This window comes from Danio rerio, chromosome 21 (assembly GCF_052040795.2).
Source record: "Danio rerio strain M-AB ecotype USA chromosome 21, GRCz13ab, whole genome shotgun sequence".
NCBI lineage: Eukaryota > Metazoa > Chordata > Actinopteri > Cypriniformes > Danionidae > Danio > Danio rerio.
Window position 1 is genome coordinate 25,882,123 of NC_141041.1, and position 18,907 is coordinate 25,901,029.

General features: G+C 34.6%; 2 protein-coding genes across 4 annotated transcripts; one reads left to right on the forward strand and one right to left on the reverse strand.

Annotated features, from left to right (window-relative positions):
* Positions 1 to 13,316: 13,316 nt before the first annotated feature.
* Positions 13,317 to 17,143, reverse strand: sc5d (sterol-C5-desaturase). Its single transcript, NM_001004630.1, is given in 5 exon segments — positions 13,317 to 14,042; positions 15,351 to 15,451; positions 15,757 to 15,889; positions 15,974 to 16,191; positions 17,100 to 17,143. Coding segments are annotated over 4 exon segments (903 nt in total). The 5' UTR covers positions 16,184 to 16,191; positions 17,100 to 17,143; the 3' UTR covers positions 13,317 to 13,583.
* A 798-nt stretch (positions 17,144 to 17,941) lies between these two features.
* On the forward strand, positions 17,942 to 18,763 carry anapc13 (anaphase promoting complex subunit 13). Of its 3 annotated transcripts, none has more exons than NM_001302785.1 (3): positions 17,942 to 17,997; positions 18,068 to 18,217; positions 18,476 to 18,763. In NM_001302785.1, exons 2-3 carry the CDS (start codon positions 18,119 to 18,121, stop codon positions 18,599 to 18,601), a joined length of 225 nt encoding a protein of 74 aa, NP_001289714.1. In that variant the 5' UTR covers positions 17,942 to 17,997; positions 18,068 to 18,118; the 3' UTR covers positions 18,602 to 18,763. The 3 variants fall into 3 exon arrangements, with proteins under 3 accessions (NP_001289714.1, NP_001289715.1, XP_087156286.1); NM_001302786.1 differs by having other exon boundaries at positions 18,113 to 18,217; XM_087300160.1 differs by having other exon boundaries at positions 17,959 to 18,001; positions 18,113 to 18,217.
* Positions 18,764 to 18,907: the final 144 nt, after the last annotated feature.

Sequence of the window (18,907 nt, forward strand, 5' to 3'; positions counted from 1 at the left end):
GATAGATAGTGAAGCCTAAAATGTATTCTTTCCAAAGATACATGAACTGTTACCGTACTCCAAATTATTAACTGTTGCTGTTGCATGCTATCTACATCAAATTCGAAATATAAATTCATAAAACTTTTAAGGCATATTTTTTCGAAGTCATTACATAAGGTCATACACAGTGGTGGAAAAAGTACTGAAAATATCATGTTGACGTCTTTTGCCTGCTTTGTGTTTAAGGCCATTTCGGCCAATATTAAGTAAACAACGCATGTCATCTCATAAGTGACATACATCTAAACAGTCTCTGGGTCACTGTATGTAAAGATTTTAAACATCTCCTTGGACACTTTTAATGCTTTCAAACACTTTGCAGCAATTATAATTCGCCCATGTCTTGAGGTAGATCATTATGATGCGATTTACCTTCTATGTGAGATTTGATTGGACAGGAATCACATGACTGATTTTTCTAATCCCCATAGACAAGAAATAATAAAGTAATGACTGCACGTTGATGGAAAGTAGTGGAGAAAAGTACAGATTCTGCACTTAGTAAAATACAATTCCTGAGAAAAACGACTTAATTACAGTCATTTGAGTATTTGTAATTTGTTAGTTTACACCACCTGTCATACCAAGGCTTTCCTGCGTCTGTATATGGAAGATATATTATAATTATTTCTTATTACATCATAATGTAAAACTTTTCATATTTTTAGCATGACACATTCTAAATAAAGCTCAAAGTGTCTTCTTTCCAATGATACCTAATTTATGTTTGTAGCTCACTGGGATGAAGAACTGTTACTATTTAAAGTTAGGTAGGTGTAAATAACTCAAAAGAGAGTGCTGGCTAACAGGTTAATGTAATGACACTGATAAAAACAATATATGATTAATAACACAAAGCTTTTATCTATATTTCTCTTGGAATTCTTTGTTTACAATGAGGCTTATCAAAGTAATATATTTAGGTGAAATGGTTCTTAACTGGTCATGAGCTGGTTTAGGCAAGTTCTTATATGCTTTAAGCTTGTCATGTGCATATGTAAGTACACCTCTCACAAATCTTTATTTTAAATTCATTTTTAATAGGAAACTATACAATATTATATTTGTGCATATACATTAGATTAGTCAGTACTGAATCTAAATCTGGAACTTATCTAACAAATTAACTTACGATAACTCTCCAGAAACTAGTACACCCAAATTTTTGTTATAGAAAAATATGCAATACAAATTTAAAAAAGAGAAAAAAGAAGCAAAAGACAAGCAAAGAAATAAGAAGAAAAAAATCAATTTGTAGGTTGTAATTAAGTTTATTATTATTATTTATTAGTTTATTTTTTTTTTGCAATATTTTGCTTGAATTTAATTGTATCATCTTTCAATTTCTAAATATGTTTGGGGACTCAAATATTATTTTAATAAATATATCTGTTTAATAAATCTGTTCTGTTTAAATACACAAAAATATACATTACCTATATTCACTGAGAAATGGATACAAATAATCATTTTCAAAATGGGGTGTACACAAATATGCTGAGCACTGTAGCTTCTGTCCTGGGTCATGAGACACAGACTCCCCCTACTGTGACATTACAAGCCCTGCCTACAGCTGCTGATGATCTGCCTTATAAACATAACTTAGTAATAATTACTGCAGTCAGGCAGAAACTTGTTTTTTTAATAATCTACTAATGTTCTTTAGTCAAGAAAGAGCAGTGAGTGGTTTTCAGTTTTTCTTCTGCAGTTTGATTCAAATTGACAGCACAGACAGCCACAGATGGTGTACATTATGCTGTGTTCATTTTAATACACAGATCTAATATTAACAAAAATATATTATTTCTTACCCAGTTGTTTACATCCACAGACATATCTGACTGTGATTATGTGGACTCTGCAAAGCTCTTTATGAAAATGTACCTCTATATACATTTCTGGAGAGCACCAAATATGTCCTAGGAGCTACATTTTTTTTCCAGTTTTTGTTTTCACAAATATACCAGAGGTCGCTCTATTATGCTTTTTTAGATCCCAAAGTTCTCTCGCGAGTGCCATTCGCATCTGCTGTTCTCATTTAAATCCACCAGAGGCCACTATTGACTGACGAAATGACTTACTGTATGACTGACTGACTGACTCAACCTCCTCCTTCTTTGCTAAACCTAATCAATAGTGTTTTCAGGAGCACTGATTAACCGGAACCCATCCACCTCCCTAAACCCGACCGACCAATTTAAAAAGCAATACAGAAAAAAAAGGCCCCCATCTGATTTTTACCATGTTTTCAGATTTTACCACATTCTCACCCTGTTATTTAATTGTTTATTTTTAGGCCTTTGTTTTTGTCTTACCTGAAACTGTTCTTCACTGGTCAACTCCTCTTTGCATCTCAAGTCCATGTACATGGTGAGCTACTGGACAAACTGGTAACAGTGGGAAAGTTGTCTGTACAGAAGTAAACGGTCAGCTGGGAAGCGAAAAAAGGAACGGCATCATATCGCCCCATAGTGATCATTTTAAAAACAAAATGCAGCCATACATACTTCTGGCTACATAATTCAGAAATGTATATAGGGCTATGTTTTCAGAATGAGCCTGTGTTGCAACGCTGTGTGCTTTTTTATTTGATCTGATGTGTTATACACAATAAAACAGAACTTTAGTTTAATTCTCACACAATGTGCCACATTTGACAGCTGGCTTTCTGCATGTGCTTTAGATGTGCATGCGTTGAAAACAGTATATCAGTTAAATCTGGCAATTTTGCAGAGTATTCCGGCAAGAAAGTTTGTCAATTTTACAGTTAAAACTGAGAAGGTTTCAGATTGCATGCAGATATTACACTTTTCTGTTGATGAAGAACTGCAGTGTCACATAAGCTCAATAGACATGATAATCAAAACCAAACCTACAGTATACTTTAAATTGGCATCTCTAACGCCAACTTTCTAAAAAGGGGGCAGAGTAAAATCAGCTCAAAACTACATATTTTAGTTTCCACTCAAAATAATCTGGAGCAGGATTTAATCATATGGAGTTAAGCATTTTGCAGACACCTGAGACTTTTTTACATCTTGTAAAAAGAGCCATAATAAACCCCCTTAAGATGGATGTTTTTCAATTTAATTTAGCTAAGGTAACAAGATATAAAGACTGGCTGAATATGTTCATAAACTTTTCCCTTTTTGATTATTATCATTATTATATTATTTAATGTTCATGGTCCTAAAATGTTTTGTTGCATTAATATTCAACATATCAAAAAAAAAAAAAAAAGCAACAGAGCCTGCGCTTTACTTTTTTAATCTGGATTACAACATAAGGTTTTGTTAATGTATTAACTATATAAGTGAAATATATATGTAGACCTATTTATTTTGTGTAAACTACCTGATAAGTCTTGCCCTCGATCCCAGTTTTAAGTGCAACAAATAATAACTTGACTTCTAGTTGATTATTTAGAAAACTGGTAGATTTTTCAGACGAATCATTTGTTGAACTGCATCCCAATCATCACAAATACTGCAGAAGATCTACTGCATCTACTGCATTTGGTAAAGGAAAAATCATGGTCTGGGGTTACATTCAGTGTGGGGGTGTGCGAGAGATCTGCAGAGTGGATGGCAACATCAACTGCCTGAGGTAGTAAGACATTTGTGCTGCTCATTACATTACAAACCAAAGGAGAGGGCAAATTCCTCAGCAGGATAGCTCCTTCTCATACTTCAGCCTTCACCTAAGCTCCTGAAAGCAAAGGAGGTTAAGAAGCTCCAGGATTGGCCAGCCCAATCACCAGATATGAACATTATTGAGCAAGTCTGGGTAAAATGGAGGAGGAAGCATTAAAGACAACTTTACTGATAAGTTATTTGAGTTTGGATGCAATTCTGCAAGCTCATGGGAGTCCTACTCAATATTAATTATTTTTCCATTGCACCTTGACTTTATATTCTATATTGAACATAATTTTTGTTAAGTGACAAGACTGTAGTCTAAGCAGAGTCAAACCTTACTGACCTAATTAAATAATTAAAAATCAGGACATGATTATTCTTTATTTTGGTAAAATAGGTGTAATCTAGAGGTCTTTTCCTTTTAAATAAGCCACTTCTAATACCAAATCAGATCAACTAGAAGTCAAGTTATTATTTGCTGTTTCTAAAATTTGGATAGGCGACAAGACATTTGTCAGGTAGTGTATGTAATTGTACTCTGGTGGTATTTAATGTTCAGTAAGTCAAACTGAACATTTCTTTTTCATTTAATTAGTAATAATTGTTTAACAAGTATCAGTTACGTTCAAGAAAAACGGTATGTTCTTTTTGTGGGTCATTTTGTCAATGTTATCTCCACTATATATTTTAATATATAAATGCTTCGAACATTTATTTATTTTAATTTATTTTCAATTAAATTAATATATATGTAGAATAAAATGGATACACAAGACAATAGTAAAATAAAAATAAAACCTCAAGCTAGATTCTTCCCACTCAAAAGACAAACAAAAAACAAATCAGCATCAACCAACATACAACATCCAAAAAAAGGGGGGTTTGGGTTTTGAGGGGATCTCTTTTGAAATGAAAAGATTTCCTAAAGGTGTTCCTTGGTCTTATTAATTTGTGTGGAAATACATTCTGTGGAAGGGACGTTTATAAACAGCCTGGAGATATCATTAGAAAACCAACAGAATGAGCATCGGCCTGCGCTGTAATTGAAAGATAGTGGCCGCAGCTGCACTACAGCAATCTTCGTTCAGCGTGCAATGATACCCATTCAAATAAAGGGTGGACACTGTTCCAGGTAGACAGAAATGTAATGATTAATTTCCTCTTCGGGTTCCTCGCCATCATAATAATGGGTAAGAAAACTTGGCATTGTTGTGCACAAAGCAATAGTGCTCGTGGTGGTGCCCACAGTGTGAACTTTGAAATGATGTGTTCCTATACCTCAGTTAGCAGCCAGGATACAAATGAGTCACCCGCCATCCCACGCCTGCATGCACATCCACCGTATAATAAAGCCATTTCACCCAGCATGAAATAAAAGACCATTTTCAAGTTCAGTGATTGGGTTCATAAACTCGCTCACTGCCTAAAACACACACACACACACACACACTGCATAGACACACACTAGAGCCGGATGCACACTGTGACGCCAAATCAACACAATTTCAGATACTGAGAAGATCAAATAGACTGACTTGCGAAATAATCTATAATTACTACAATAAATAAATACTTTGCATTTCACTATAAAGGTGTGTAGAATGCTTTATTCTGATTGGTTGATGCACATTCTAAAGTGTGCAGGAAAGGCTAAGTAGTTCTATTTTATTTTTAGTTCATATTACTTGATCACCTGATTTTAGTTGTTTTGAATAAAAAACAAAACCTAAGCAAAAAGCAAAAAACAAAACCTAAGAACACTGACAAAATATGTAAATATATTAAAGAACAGGAAAATATGATTAGCTCTCTCTTCCAATTTAAACAGACACACACACACACACACACACACACACACACACACACACACACACACACACACACACACACACACACACACACACACACACACACACACACACACACACACGCACACACACACAAATCATCTTGTTAAAGTTGTCCCATGACTAAAAATTAATTCGTTTTTAACTGATAGTCTTCTTGGGGCAGATAAAGTTATGTTTTTGTTATTAGAAAAGATGCTGAATATTGCTGAGGGACTCACAAACTAATACACCCACTCACACTTAAAGAGACAGTTCAGCCAAAACCAAAATTCCTGTCATCATTTACACATCTTTCACTTGTTCTAAAACCTCTTTGATGTTCATTCTTCTGTTGAACAGAAAAGAGGATATTTTGGATATATGGAAACCTGTAACCATTGACTTCAATAGCGTTTGGTTTTTCAATGGAAGTCAATAGTTACAGGTTTTCAGCTTTCCTCAAAATATTTTATTTTATGTTCAACAAAAGAAAGAAACTCATAAAAGCTTTGTTATCACTTAAGGATGAATAAATAATGAGTAAGGACTATTTTAACAACCTAGCTGCAAAGTCAAAGCAAAAGCATTAAGGGCGTGTTTGAATACACTTTTGCTATTTTAATGGTGGAAAAATATGCTTTGTGCCAAGCGCATGGTCTAACAGGATTATGCTTCTTCTCTTAATGAGTTATGGTTGTTTCAAACATAATGTGCTATAAACTAATCAGAGTCTCATCTCCTATTCCCTTTAAGAGTCAGTTGCATGACGCCATGGCACATTTGCTATTTACATGACGGACTTTGTAAGTGGAAAACTGAACGCTTCACTAGAGAGAAAACAGTTTAACAGACCATTTGCAGTGCAAGGATAGAGAACAAGCCTCCTCCATTTGGCCTCTTTACTTTCTCTTCACATTACTTTTTCTCTTTACTTTCGTGGATAAGGAAGACATCCATTAGCCTACATATTTATTTTTGAGTTCAAAGATGTGATTTAAAACTATTTCCAAATTCAGTTCTAATTCCCAGCAAATTAATAAATTATCAATAATAACAAAGTGTGCTCAAAAATTCTATCCAAACACACGTCCTATTCGTATGCCCCATATGGTGATGCATACGTCTCCAAAACTCAACAGGTGGACAAATCCAAACTTTTCCAATCCAAAATATAAAGCATTTGAACCCACATAGGCGCATAACTAACGCGCACTGCACTGGACTTTAGACCTGCTTTTACTTGGTCAGTGGCGCAGTCTATTTCATTTCTTCAATACAGTAATGTGCCAACGATGTGCTTAAACACGCCTCCATTTTAGGCCCTGGCCCAGTAGGAAGAGGTGTGCCAGAGCGCGGTTCGGTTGGGCTTTGGCACGGTACACTTGCAGTGTGAGTACAAAGCACACCTGAGCGTGAAACTGAAGACACAATGTCACATTTAAGGGACTGTTTCATATAGATTTATTAATCATTCTTACTTTCAATGAACACGATCGCCTCGCTGCACATCAGCTGCACCTTCAGCAAACCTCTTAATATGTGCAGCACTTTTATAATCATTTATGAGAATCAAAAGTTGTGGATCTATTCAGTTAAATATATATGACTATGTAACTGCATCCCAAACGACTAAAAATGATACAAAAAGATATAAGCAATTTCCACTGTGCTGAGCGAGAGCACTTCTCTTCTGTTAAACTGAACAGTCACATCATCGATGAGGGAAGCATGCTCCTGTTCGGAAGGCAAAACGCAGTGTTGAGTGCAGACCGTCGGGGGAGAGGAGAGATGGTCAAGTGTGCTTCGGCACGGTTCAAGGCAACTATACCTAGTGTAAACACGCCCTAAGACTTACACACCAAGAATGACGATGCTAAATACAAATGTAAAGATTTATTTGTGTTCACACTCATTAGCAAATGATAACAGTTTGCCTATTCTAAGCCTGTGCAAAGCAAACTAAAAGGACACATATGAACTGCTTCTGATTTATGTTATGTTTTGCGAAGAGAGCACTGGAAAAATAGACCATTTGGTAGACGAGATACTTCAAAGATGAGTGCATCTGATGACAGAATTCGTCACTGTGCTTAGAGTTTATATCAATGTCACTTACTGCTATTCTTGGAGTATTTACAAGGCTATCTACATCAGTGTAGTGGAATAAAAATAAGTCATGCACACTGTACCTTTAAAGAAGGCAAAACATAACAAACTGAAAACAAAGATGAGGAACAGCGCCCTCAAAGGCAATGTGCATGTTTGTGGAACTTTTTGTTATGTTTACAAAGATGCATTCTAATCTGCCAACTTGAAGTGTTGTTCCAAACCAAAGTGCTCAAAACAGGCCACTTTAAAAGAATAGACACTTTAGACCCCCATGATCCTTTGCAGAGAGAAGTTGATTGGTGTCACACACTGTGTTCCATTCAGAAGGGCTCATCCCTGCCCTAATCCCTTCGAAGCGGTCATTCTCAAGTGTAAAGAGAAAAGCCTTTCTGAATGAAACTCAATTTGTCAAACAGTATACTTTAAAAGGCTAGCATATGCATAAAAAGTATACTTAAGCTTAACAAAATTACAGCGGTGCACGTACAGTATGCGAGTAATATGTCATGTAAACTGTACAGTTACAGCCACCCTCACATGAGTATAATATAAAATAAAGTACATTTTGGGTTTTTATTACAGCCTACTACGCTGATTGCTAGCCTCTGTAAATAGTTACCACCATTTTTCTGAAGGTATAATCAGCTGTTCACAGATATCCATTTTCCATATATTATCTTTGAAAAGAGTATTTAACTTCAAGTAAAGGTCATCTGCTGCTTTAAATTCACAAGCCCTTTTTATTTGAAAGCATATGTATTATGGTTTTTCATATAGTATTAACTGATGTAATTGTTCTGTATCCAAATGGCTGTGGTCTGAACTCTGCTATTGTTTTATAGACTATATATATATATATATATATATATATATATATATATATATATATATATATATATATATATATATATATATATATATATATATATATATATACGGTTAAAGTGAATTATTAGCCCCCGTTGAATTTGTTTTTCTTTTTTAAATATTTCCCAAATTATGTTAACAGAGCAAGAAAATTTTCACAGTATGTCTGATAATATTTTTTCTTCTCGAGCAAGTTATTTTTTTATTTCGGCTAGAATAAAAGCAGTTTTAAATAAACGTTTTAAGGTCAATATTATTAGCTCTGATAAGCTATATATTTTTTGATAGTCTACAGGATAAACCATCGTTATAAAATAACTTGACTAATTACCCTAACCTGCCTAGTTAACCTAATTAACCTATATATATATATATATATATATATATATATATATATATATATATATATATATATATATGTATATATATATATATATATAAATAAAATAAAAAATGTAACAGAAAATAAATCTGCACACAACAAAACTTCAAGGGCACCTATTTTACCCCTTTTTTCAAGATTTAATAATTGTCTTTTTTGTCTTCAGAATGTGTCTGTAAAGTTTCAGCTCAAAATACCAATCCGATTATTTATTATACATTTTTAATTCTGGGAAATTTGAGCTGTTAAGACATCATAGCTGTTTTTGTTGCCTGCGCCTACTATTCCCATGTGTGAGTCATAGCCTTCATGTAGATAAACAGCACAGTGACAGACAAGAAAGAAGCAGATCTCCCTTACTACAGTAAGACCTTTCCCAACTGTTATTTGATATATATTTATTGTGGAGTTAATTCAAGCCTTTCTGCAACGATGAGTCACACCCAATGTCAGAGTAGTGTATAAGTTTGTGGGCGTCTTCTTTAGTCATTGTACCAACACTATGCAGCTGTGGTGATGAATTCCATAGTGATTTTACTGTCTTTATTACAAACATGCACTGTTTTAAAAATGTTTTAAACTTGTAAAACTCATTCTGCAGATGATCACAGTTAACTGAACAGATCTTTTACTCTCAGTTGCTTTGTGCACGTTCTGTCTTGTTGATATGATTATACACATTACTATGGAAACATGTTAATACACGATTGTCAATCAATTCGGTGGGTGGGGAAAACCACACTCATTCGTCACGTGGTGTTGGGCCTCAAAATGGAAGGGATTTGGACCCTTTTTTAACGACAGGAAATTTTAATATTAGTTTATATCACTCCAATATGACGGTGGACACACTAACAACACACAGTTCTGTCCAAAAGTTGATTTTCATTATAGGTACCCTTTAACAAATGTCATAAATTAAGACATCTGTTGCATAGCAAAAAAAAAAAAAAAGTTTCAAATTGTAGACACAAAAATTAAATCTGATATTATTCCATACTTGTTCTATAATAAAGGTCCTTTAGTTAACATCAAAGTCTGCATTAATTCAAAGTAATTTTACTTCTGTATTATGATGCAATTCAGGGAGAAAAAAGTGATGTGGTTTGTTTTTTTCGATTGCAAACTGATTTTTCATTCATGTTCAATCTGTCCATGTTGATTGTGTACTTTAAAAAGAACTAAACAAATGAGCATATTCACATCATACAACCTGAAAAATATTACTCGATGAAGCCTCAAAATTCAACTATTATTCTAAATAGATCCTTATTTGTCTCCTGTAAAGTAACTTTTCTTAGATGTGACTGCAACAGAAATCTACATTTCCTCCAGACTTGAGCACAAAATAACTGCTTACCCTTTCAACGCATCCTAAAGTTTGCAAGCATCTCCAACAAGTGATACAACGGCAGTAACATTAAGTTTGAATGCTAATCTCTTGTTGTAACCTTTGTAGCGATGCATTAGTCATAAAAATCATAAACGGTTGCCATAGACACTAATTAGCTTTCCAGGACTTTTTTTAAACAGGAGCATGAATTAGATTTGCCTAACAATGCATTGCCTAGAGGTTTCTCTCCTCATTTAAATAATGAAGAACAAATATGGTTAATTTGAGTTTGTTTGTTTTGCGCTAATAAAGTTGTATGATTATTCCACCCCACACCTTATTAACAAGCAATAAAATCTGCCCTTTTGTGATGTAAATGTGATGAAAACAAAAATTCTGCCAGTTGCTGTCCTTTTCAATGCTTTGGGTTGTTCTTCTTAATCACAAACATCCAGTGAATTATGTGTGATGCAACAGCGCCCTCTTGTGTTTGCCATGATGGAGCACATGATCAGCTGTTGCTACGCTACAAAGGACAATAAAATGTCAGTGGGTTCAAATATACAAAGTCCATCATTAACATTCCTGTAACTCGAGCAATATGGCGTCTGTCAGTCTAAAGAATAGAGTTCTTGATTACATAACCTGGCATAACCTCGGATTGCCAATCACGATATTACACCAGCAGTGAAATATGGAGGTAAATTTATTTGGAAAGAACGTGCATATCATATCAAAAGCAAACCATAGAATCTCTTTTAAAACAAGACAACTGTAGATCAGTAAAAACCCTTCACCTGCTCTTTGAACCTTTGATCAGTTTATAGATGAACAGAGCTACGGAGTCAGTGCTAATAGAGAGGTCAAGTGAGTTCATTTGAAGGGATAGTTCTGTCAATCCTCATACATTCTTTGAATGTCTATGACAGCGAAATTATAGACGCTTGCTTGATAGAAGCCTGTTAATTTAAGTAATTCATATTAAGTTACACAAAGGCTTGAATACCAAGAGGCGTATCCATAGCAAATGTTTCTATTTGGCAAAGATAGACACATTTTGATATTGCTTCCTTTTGACAATTTTATGCAGAACGGGGTCATTTCAGTGCTAAGTATATTGTCTCTTATGAATAGCGACATTTATAAAGAGAAAGTTCACACAACAATTGAATAGTGCTGCTAATTTACTCTACCTCAGGCCATCCGGAATTACATTTTTCTTCAATAGAATTAAGTCATGCGGTTGAACCTGTTGTCCTGGATGATTCATAAAATGTGAGTCAACAGCAAGGAACTTTCTGAAAGTAAATAAATAAAATACAGGCTAAACAAAAAAATACCACTGGCTCCTGATGATATATTAAGAGTTGGAGCAATTGGTCTGTCCAATAAACTAATTATTTACACCAGTGTTATCTTTGACTACATTCCATGGTAAAAAGAGAGTGTGAGCTTCCTGAAGAACAATGGCATATTAATGGACAAAAACATGCACAAGGCCTTGTTTTGTTTGTTTATTGCACATAAGGAGGACTAGGCTACACATTTGTGTTTATCTTATCTTGCTACATATTAAAAAGTAATATTATGTTTATGTGTGTGTGCAATCTGTGAAGTCAGTCTTGTCGACTGAGAACGAACACAAACCGGACAGTAGTGAACACGATCAGGATTGTTCACTAAGGTTGAGGATTCGTTCATTTTTTCTTTGGCTTAGTCCCTTTACTCATCAGTGGTCACCACAGCAGAATGAACCACAAAGTTATCCAGCATATGTTTTACACAGTGGATGCCTTTCGAGCTGCAACCCAGTACTGGGCAAGATCACACCCATTCACAACGGCCAATTTAATTAATTCAATTCACTATACCCGCATGTATTTGTACTGTGGGGGAAACCCACGTGAATACACGAGGAGAACATACAAACTCCACACAGAAATGCCAACTGACCCAGCCAGGACTTGAATCAGCGACCTTCTTACTGTGAGGCGACCACTGAGCCACCCTTTGAGAATTATAGTAAGCCATTTTGTTGGAAATAATGTTCAGGAGGCTCTTTTTATTAAGTTTTATTGAAACTGTTATGCTGTATATGTATATTTGATCATTTCTTAAATGGGTGTATTGATTCAGAAACAGACATATGCAAAAAAGTGCATATCACCTCCCATACAAATGTGAAAATTGCAAAGGTTTTTGCGATTGTGCACATTAGGGCTGTGCGATTTGGGGAAAAAATCTTACTGCTATTTTTTTTTTTACAGATATTGCGATTTCTATTTAATTTGTATTTTGTAGTCAAGCTTCAGCTCAATATTCTGTATCATAGCTTTTTACTGCTAAAATGCAGTGAGTGTTCATTAAAAAAAGAAACAGAAAAGTTATTAACTAACTCCAACTTTTTTAATCAAAATAATTTTTTTCAATATTTAGAAATTAATTTGTATAAATTTTTAGTAGCGAGTTATGGCATTAGTTATCTCCTGGTGTAACATTCACAAGCAACTCTGAAATTGTACTTTTGCTGTTTTTGCTTGCTACTAAATTGAGTGCCACTTGTAATACTTTCAGGTGACATATGGCCATTTGTGGTGTTTTTGTAGAGGCTGGTTGTTGTATTTCCTTGTGCCACGGCAAAAATTCTACAACAGCTCTTACAAATGACCTGTTTTGGTAATTGAAACAAAATATTCCCATATTACAGACGTCTTTGATATTAAATTATCTGTCAATGCTTCTGAAGTGGCAGACACTATCATCCCACTTGTCCGAGCTTTCCCATTTGATAGATTTTTTTTTATTTTTATTGTGGGCGTTCTGCATAGTTCGCTTGCGCAATTCTGATTGGGCAGAATCAAAGTGTGCTCACTCAATTAACTAGTAGGACTGTCACACACAGACGGCAGTCATGCATTTGCTCTGGATAGGGGAAATTAAATAATACATATATATTTCATGTCTCATCCTCTTGTGATTTAACTTGTGATTGCAATTCGATTTAAATTACTCACACAGCCCTAGTGCACATCCAAGTGGTCTCAGATTTCAACCTTAAAAAAAATCGAATCAAACGAATTTTAAAGAGCATCAGTCCATGTTTTTTTTATTTTTTCTAATTAAATTTTATTATTGGAGTGGATTTTAGTGTACGCACCCCACATCGTTTATGCGCAGTTAGTGTATTAGAGTGTAAGACCTTAATGTATTATCATCAGGAGAAACTGGTATTCATTTTCTGCTAAAAATAATTGTTATTGTTCTACTGAGGAGTTAAAGACACCCGCATCGTTGATGGCCTTAGAGTGAATAAACAAGCAAATCTCCATTTTTGGGTGAATTATCCCTTTAAGATCAAAAGTCCTACCTTGAAACCTGCCTACCTACTCTTTCTTGACGTGAATACCATTTTTTTGATTATTGTTAGTGTGGCCCTTTGAGCTGTTTGTGATCAGTTTCCCTTCTGCCATCAGTTTTTTAATTTGGTCGTGTGGCCCTTTGCCCATCAAGGCTGAAGGGTAGCGGTAGGATCCTCCAATACGGTCCCACAGGGTGAAGTACTGGCCGTAGTTGTAGTCAAAGAAGAGGTGGTGGTCAGTGTGGTGAGCGGAGCCATTGATGATCTCCTCCATCATGTTGGGTACACGATAGTCCCCATCGTGGATGGAGATGGTCCATATGTTGACAAACACGTACAGGATTAAGTACAGAACCTTGTGCAGAGGGAAGAAGAAGGGGTAGATGTGGTACGGCAGGCCTTGAAGAAATCCGTCCACAGGGTGGAAAGCATGGCTGGCGAATGGTGTGGGAATCTTCCAAACGTGATGTGGTTTGTGGAAATACTGGAAAGAAAAACAAACATGTTAAACTAAATATTATTATATTAAATATATATATATATATATATATATATATATATATATATATATATATATATATATATATATATATATATATATAAACTTTATTATATACTACTTTTAGATATAATTTAAATGATATTTTATCTATTGAAATATTGAAGAACAGCTTTTACACAGTACAGAGCGAAGAAGAATTTTATTGGTAAATGAAAGCATTTCTGCTTGTTAAATCATGAAGTCTTGAATACTGTTTCCTGATCCAAACCACTGCACATTTAAATTGAGAAAGTATTCTTTTATGATGATCACTTTTTAGTCATATCACACATCAAAGTGAATTTTCCATTAAATTATGGTGAACACAACAGTCTTGCTGCATTACAGATACCAATATTTGAACAATTTATAAAAAGTGTATCACTTTCTGGCCAACAGATAGTAGCCATGGATCTATATATATTGGGATTGGGATTTTCAAAAGTATTACAGTGCTTTGTAAACGTTTATTATTACCATTTGTTGAGTCTCCCCATACAGTTTGATAGAGCACTCGGACCCTGAAGCCGCTATGTGTGACGTCACACTTAACACGCAGATTGTATTTTGAGTCAGGCAAGTTGAAGACTTTTATTACTGTATGTACGTATTGTATGGATGCTAAATTTGTATAAAAAAATAAATTATTTTATTATATATAGAAAACACACAATTTTACCAAATTAATCAAGTGAATACTAGTGAATTCAAAAGCATTCACTACTTGGGTTTGAACTTAAATTGTTATATTAAGTTGAGGTATTAAAATGACTAAACCTAACACTCAACTTATAAAATGCCAGGAGCACTAAAATAACTAAATTGAAGAATGATTCATTTAAAAGTATAATGCAAAAAATATTTTTATAGTAGCAAATAAGTAACAATAAAGAACTGCAGTTTTAAAATAAAACATTACAAAATTTACTACAATAAAATAATTTATATATTATAGTTTATTTTAGTCTTTTCTTTTAATATGTACTCATTGTGTAAGAAGTTTCTTTTTGTTTTATTATTCATGCAATTTAATTTTTTTTTTTTTAGATTTTAGCACTGTTCAAAGATTCCTATGCACCTTTAATTTATGTGCTTGCACAAATTTCAGATAAATGGTTGGTCTAAAGGTTTAAAACTTCAAATTATATTGCATTCATTCTGTAAACATTTTGAAAAAGCATGTCAGGAATAATGCAGGCATTGTCTTTACTTATATTTGAACTGCACTGCATTGACATAAATAACACATACCTTATATATCAACTTGTGGTGAAGGAACCTGTGAATCCAGTAAATGCACATGTCAGTGAAAAACAGGAAAGAGACCATGCTGAAAATCAGCCCTGACCAACCTGGAACAAAAAAAAAGCACAAATAGGATGAGATTGGTGTGCCCACAGTAACACATTTATCCAGAGCACATCTGATAGACTGGCATTTTCTAATATTAGGCATTTCACATTCAATCATTTTTAATGCGTCCAGTTTTGTTTTAATATTAAAGTTATTGGTTTCTAGACAGCTTTCTCTTTATAAAAGAACCAAACATGTAAAATAATAACTATGACTTCCTTTATAAAGCAAGCGGTTCCTTCAAGTTATCCTTTCTAAGCACAAACTTTGATAAGTGTTCATGAACACAGTCCTAATCTCTTACCAAGAGGAGAATCATCGACTCTGTCATAGAGCTTGCTGTATCCTCTGACCTCTGCGAAGAACAGTGCTACTGTGGGTATGCTGATCCAGGGCAGAGACCACAAAGCATACTTTATTTCACGTTGCACCTGATTCTGTTAATAAAAACAACAATATAAATAATATATTATATAATATAATCACTTTACTCCTGATTCTAAACTATACTGCTAACAAACCTCCAAAAATTGAGGGTGGTCTTTTAATTTGTGGTCGAAAACAAAAAAGTAGCTCAAAGCACCCAGGCCCAGGTATAAAATTGCAGCACCCAGGTTGGTGACCACCATCAGACCGATGATTTGGCGCAGAGGATTGTCTTCTGGCCATGATGATGGATATACATATGGAGTAAAGAAGTAATGATCTGCAACGTTCAGCACAAGGTCCATCTTTCACCCTAAGAGGACAGATAGAACAGAAGTATTACTGAGGCAGGACACGGCAGGTGAATGAATAGAGTTAAAAAAAAGCAGCCAGTAATAATTATCACCATACTTTTCCACTTGACTGATTAAGGTATGAATAAAAAATATTTGTAATTAAATATGCATACACTTCTATTACAAAAATATGAACATTAAAAGAAGAGAGCTTCAAAAGATGTTACATTTTTTACATATTTTTACGGAGGGATTTGAAGATCTCTTTTTATCGCTCCATATTTCAGAAAACACTGCAAAATGCCATAAAATACTTTTTACGTTTTTTGTACAATAAAATGTTTGGAATCTGGTAAATTATCTGGTAATCTGCTTAACCTGTCACTCTTTAAAACTTCTTTAGAGTACAGACAGAACTGTAAAGGTCTATATATTATAAGTGCTGCTGAAGTGGAGATATTTAGCTGAATACAAGAAAAAAATCCCTTTGAGAAAAGTCTTTACAAATATGTATTGAAGATTAAATTTACAGGCACAAATAAATAAAGTGTGACAAAGGACAAACGGCAAAAATATTTTGGATGTTTTCTTTAACTGTTAACTGAACAAATAACACTGCATGACAAAATACAAAAAAGTCTCAAAACTGACATGTGGATAAAATAATGTCTTGACATAAAATGTGAGTGAAGAGAAAATCATGTGAACAGTACTGTAATAATCTAAGCAAAATACTGGTAAAGAAAAACACGGAGAATACTAACTTAGGTACATGCAATTGCACCTTCCCCAGCATTGTAAACTGTAACTTTGTACTTTTAAGACAATATAAACAAAAGAGGATCAAGAAAGAATGCACAGCCTGTGATTTCTGATTACAAATAGTCAAAGCTAATACTGTAATTGCAGGTAACAGTCAGCTTACCTGTAAAGGTGCTTTTGAAGACACAACAGCGAGGAAAAACAGCTGAAGTAAAAACCCTCTGACCCTCTGTTGTCACTGCAGTAGCACAGTCGAATGCAGCCAATAGCGGCTCACTTCCTTACAGCGCGAGCTCGATTGCTCACAGCTCATTGGTCAGATTCGAGATCTGGTCATGGCGTTAGTTGAGCGGTTAGTACATCTACCCTTCGTGTATCGGTTGTTTCGAACAGCTCGACTCAACCGCTTGTAACGATTCGGCGATTTTTTGACGTCTTGACGTAATTGTCGTTTTTACTTGCCCGACCTCCGCGCATGGCTTTTACATGCATTCTGTATACTGAAGAAAAATACTTGTAAATATGTTTTACACATTTACAAAACGGTGATATTGTTTGAATGTATAGCATGTATAACGTTACATGTCTTTACAATGGTTACAATATATGTGTATTAGTATATTTATTAGTATACTATATATTAGTATATTTATGTGTGTATATATATATACACACACACACACACATTATAAAGTGCATCGATTTTCATCTGCTCAAATATATATTTCAAATATGCATTTAAAGTACACAAATCTGTAATTAATAAGCATCTTTTGACTGAAAACATATAAACGATTCTCTCGTTTATACGTTAGTGAACATATTTCCAAAAAAAGAAAAAAATTATATTTACAAATTATTAATAAAAACGTGCATTGTCATTGCTTTGCCATATTTAATGCGACTATGTTTAATGCGAAAAATAGCTGACAACATAGAAATATAATAAGTATACAGTTGTCCAGATATTTATATGCCAGAAAAGGTCTGATGCATAGGATATGTCGTCATCAGAAAGCGACATAACAACAAACGGCAGCGCTGGGAACTAGACTACACAGGTTTGTATGAACTTACACAGATGATTTTGGAGCTTTCGTAATAACAAACATAACATAACTTACTGTACAGCGTTTCTGCGTCGTTTGATCTGTCGACTGTGTGTTGCCGTGTAAGCGAATCATGGACAGTGAAGTGCAGAGAGACGGACGAGTTCTTGATCTAACAGATGATGCCTGGAGAGAGGACAGACTGCCATACGAGGATGTGACGATCCCACTGGTAAGAAATAGTATAAATGTAGAGTTTTGATGTGTGCAGTTCGATTTGCGCACGCCCAAGGTAAAATGAACATAAATGAAAGGCAGTGTACAGTGAGATAACGTTATGCACATCAAATACAGTTTTAAAAATAGTTTGTCATCATTTACGTTACATTTCCACACAAGAATCCCTAAACTATTTGAGCATATCTTTAACGTTACTGTGTTTAAATTGCGTAGAAGCCCATTGGACAATTTTGTTTTTTTCTCCTGACAGAGTGAACTTCCTGAAGCTGAGCAGGACAATGGTGGGTCGACAGAGTCCGTCAAAGAGCAAGAGATGAAGTGGTCAGATCTCGCCCTGCAGAGTTTGCATGAAAACACCCCAAATGTCGGCACTTAGATCAGAAGCTTCTCTTATCCTCTCTGACTGATTCTTCACCGTGTGTTTGTCTGCAATTTGGGTCCCGGATCCAAGATTTATAAAATAACTGACTCATGTATTATTGTATTGGTGTTTCATCGTTTTGATATAAATTATTTAATAAAATGATACACATTTTAAGTGCAGTATCAGTTAGTTTGTGTGCTAGTTGATAAAATTATCGTTGACATAGGGTTTCATATGAGCTAAATTACACAAGACTTCTTCACAAGTTGGCTTCCGTGTTGTAGTTCTAAAGCTGAGGGTCAGTAAAACCTTGTTTGA

Coding starts and splice junctions, on each gene's coding strand:
- anapc13 (NM_001302785.1), top strand. CDS start 18,119: ATGGACAGTGAAGTGCAGAGAGACGGACGAGTTCTTGATCTAACAGAT. Junction 18,218..18,475: donor AGGATGTGACGATCCCACTG/GTAAGAAATAGT, acceptor TTCTCCTGACAG/AGTGAACTTCCTGAAGCTGA.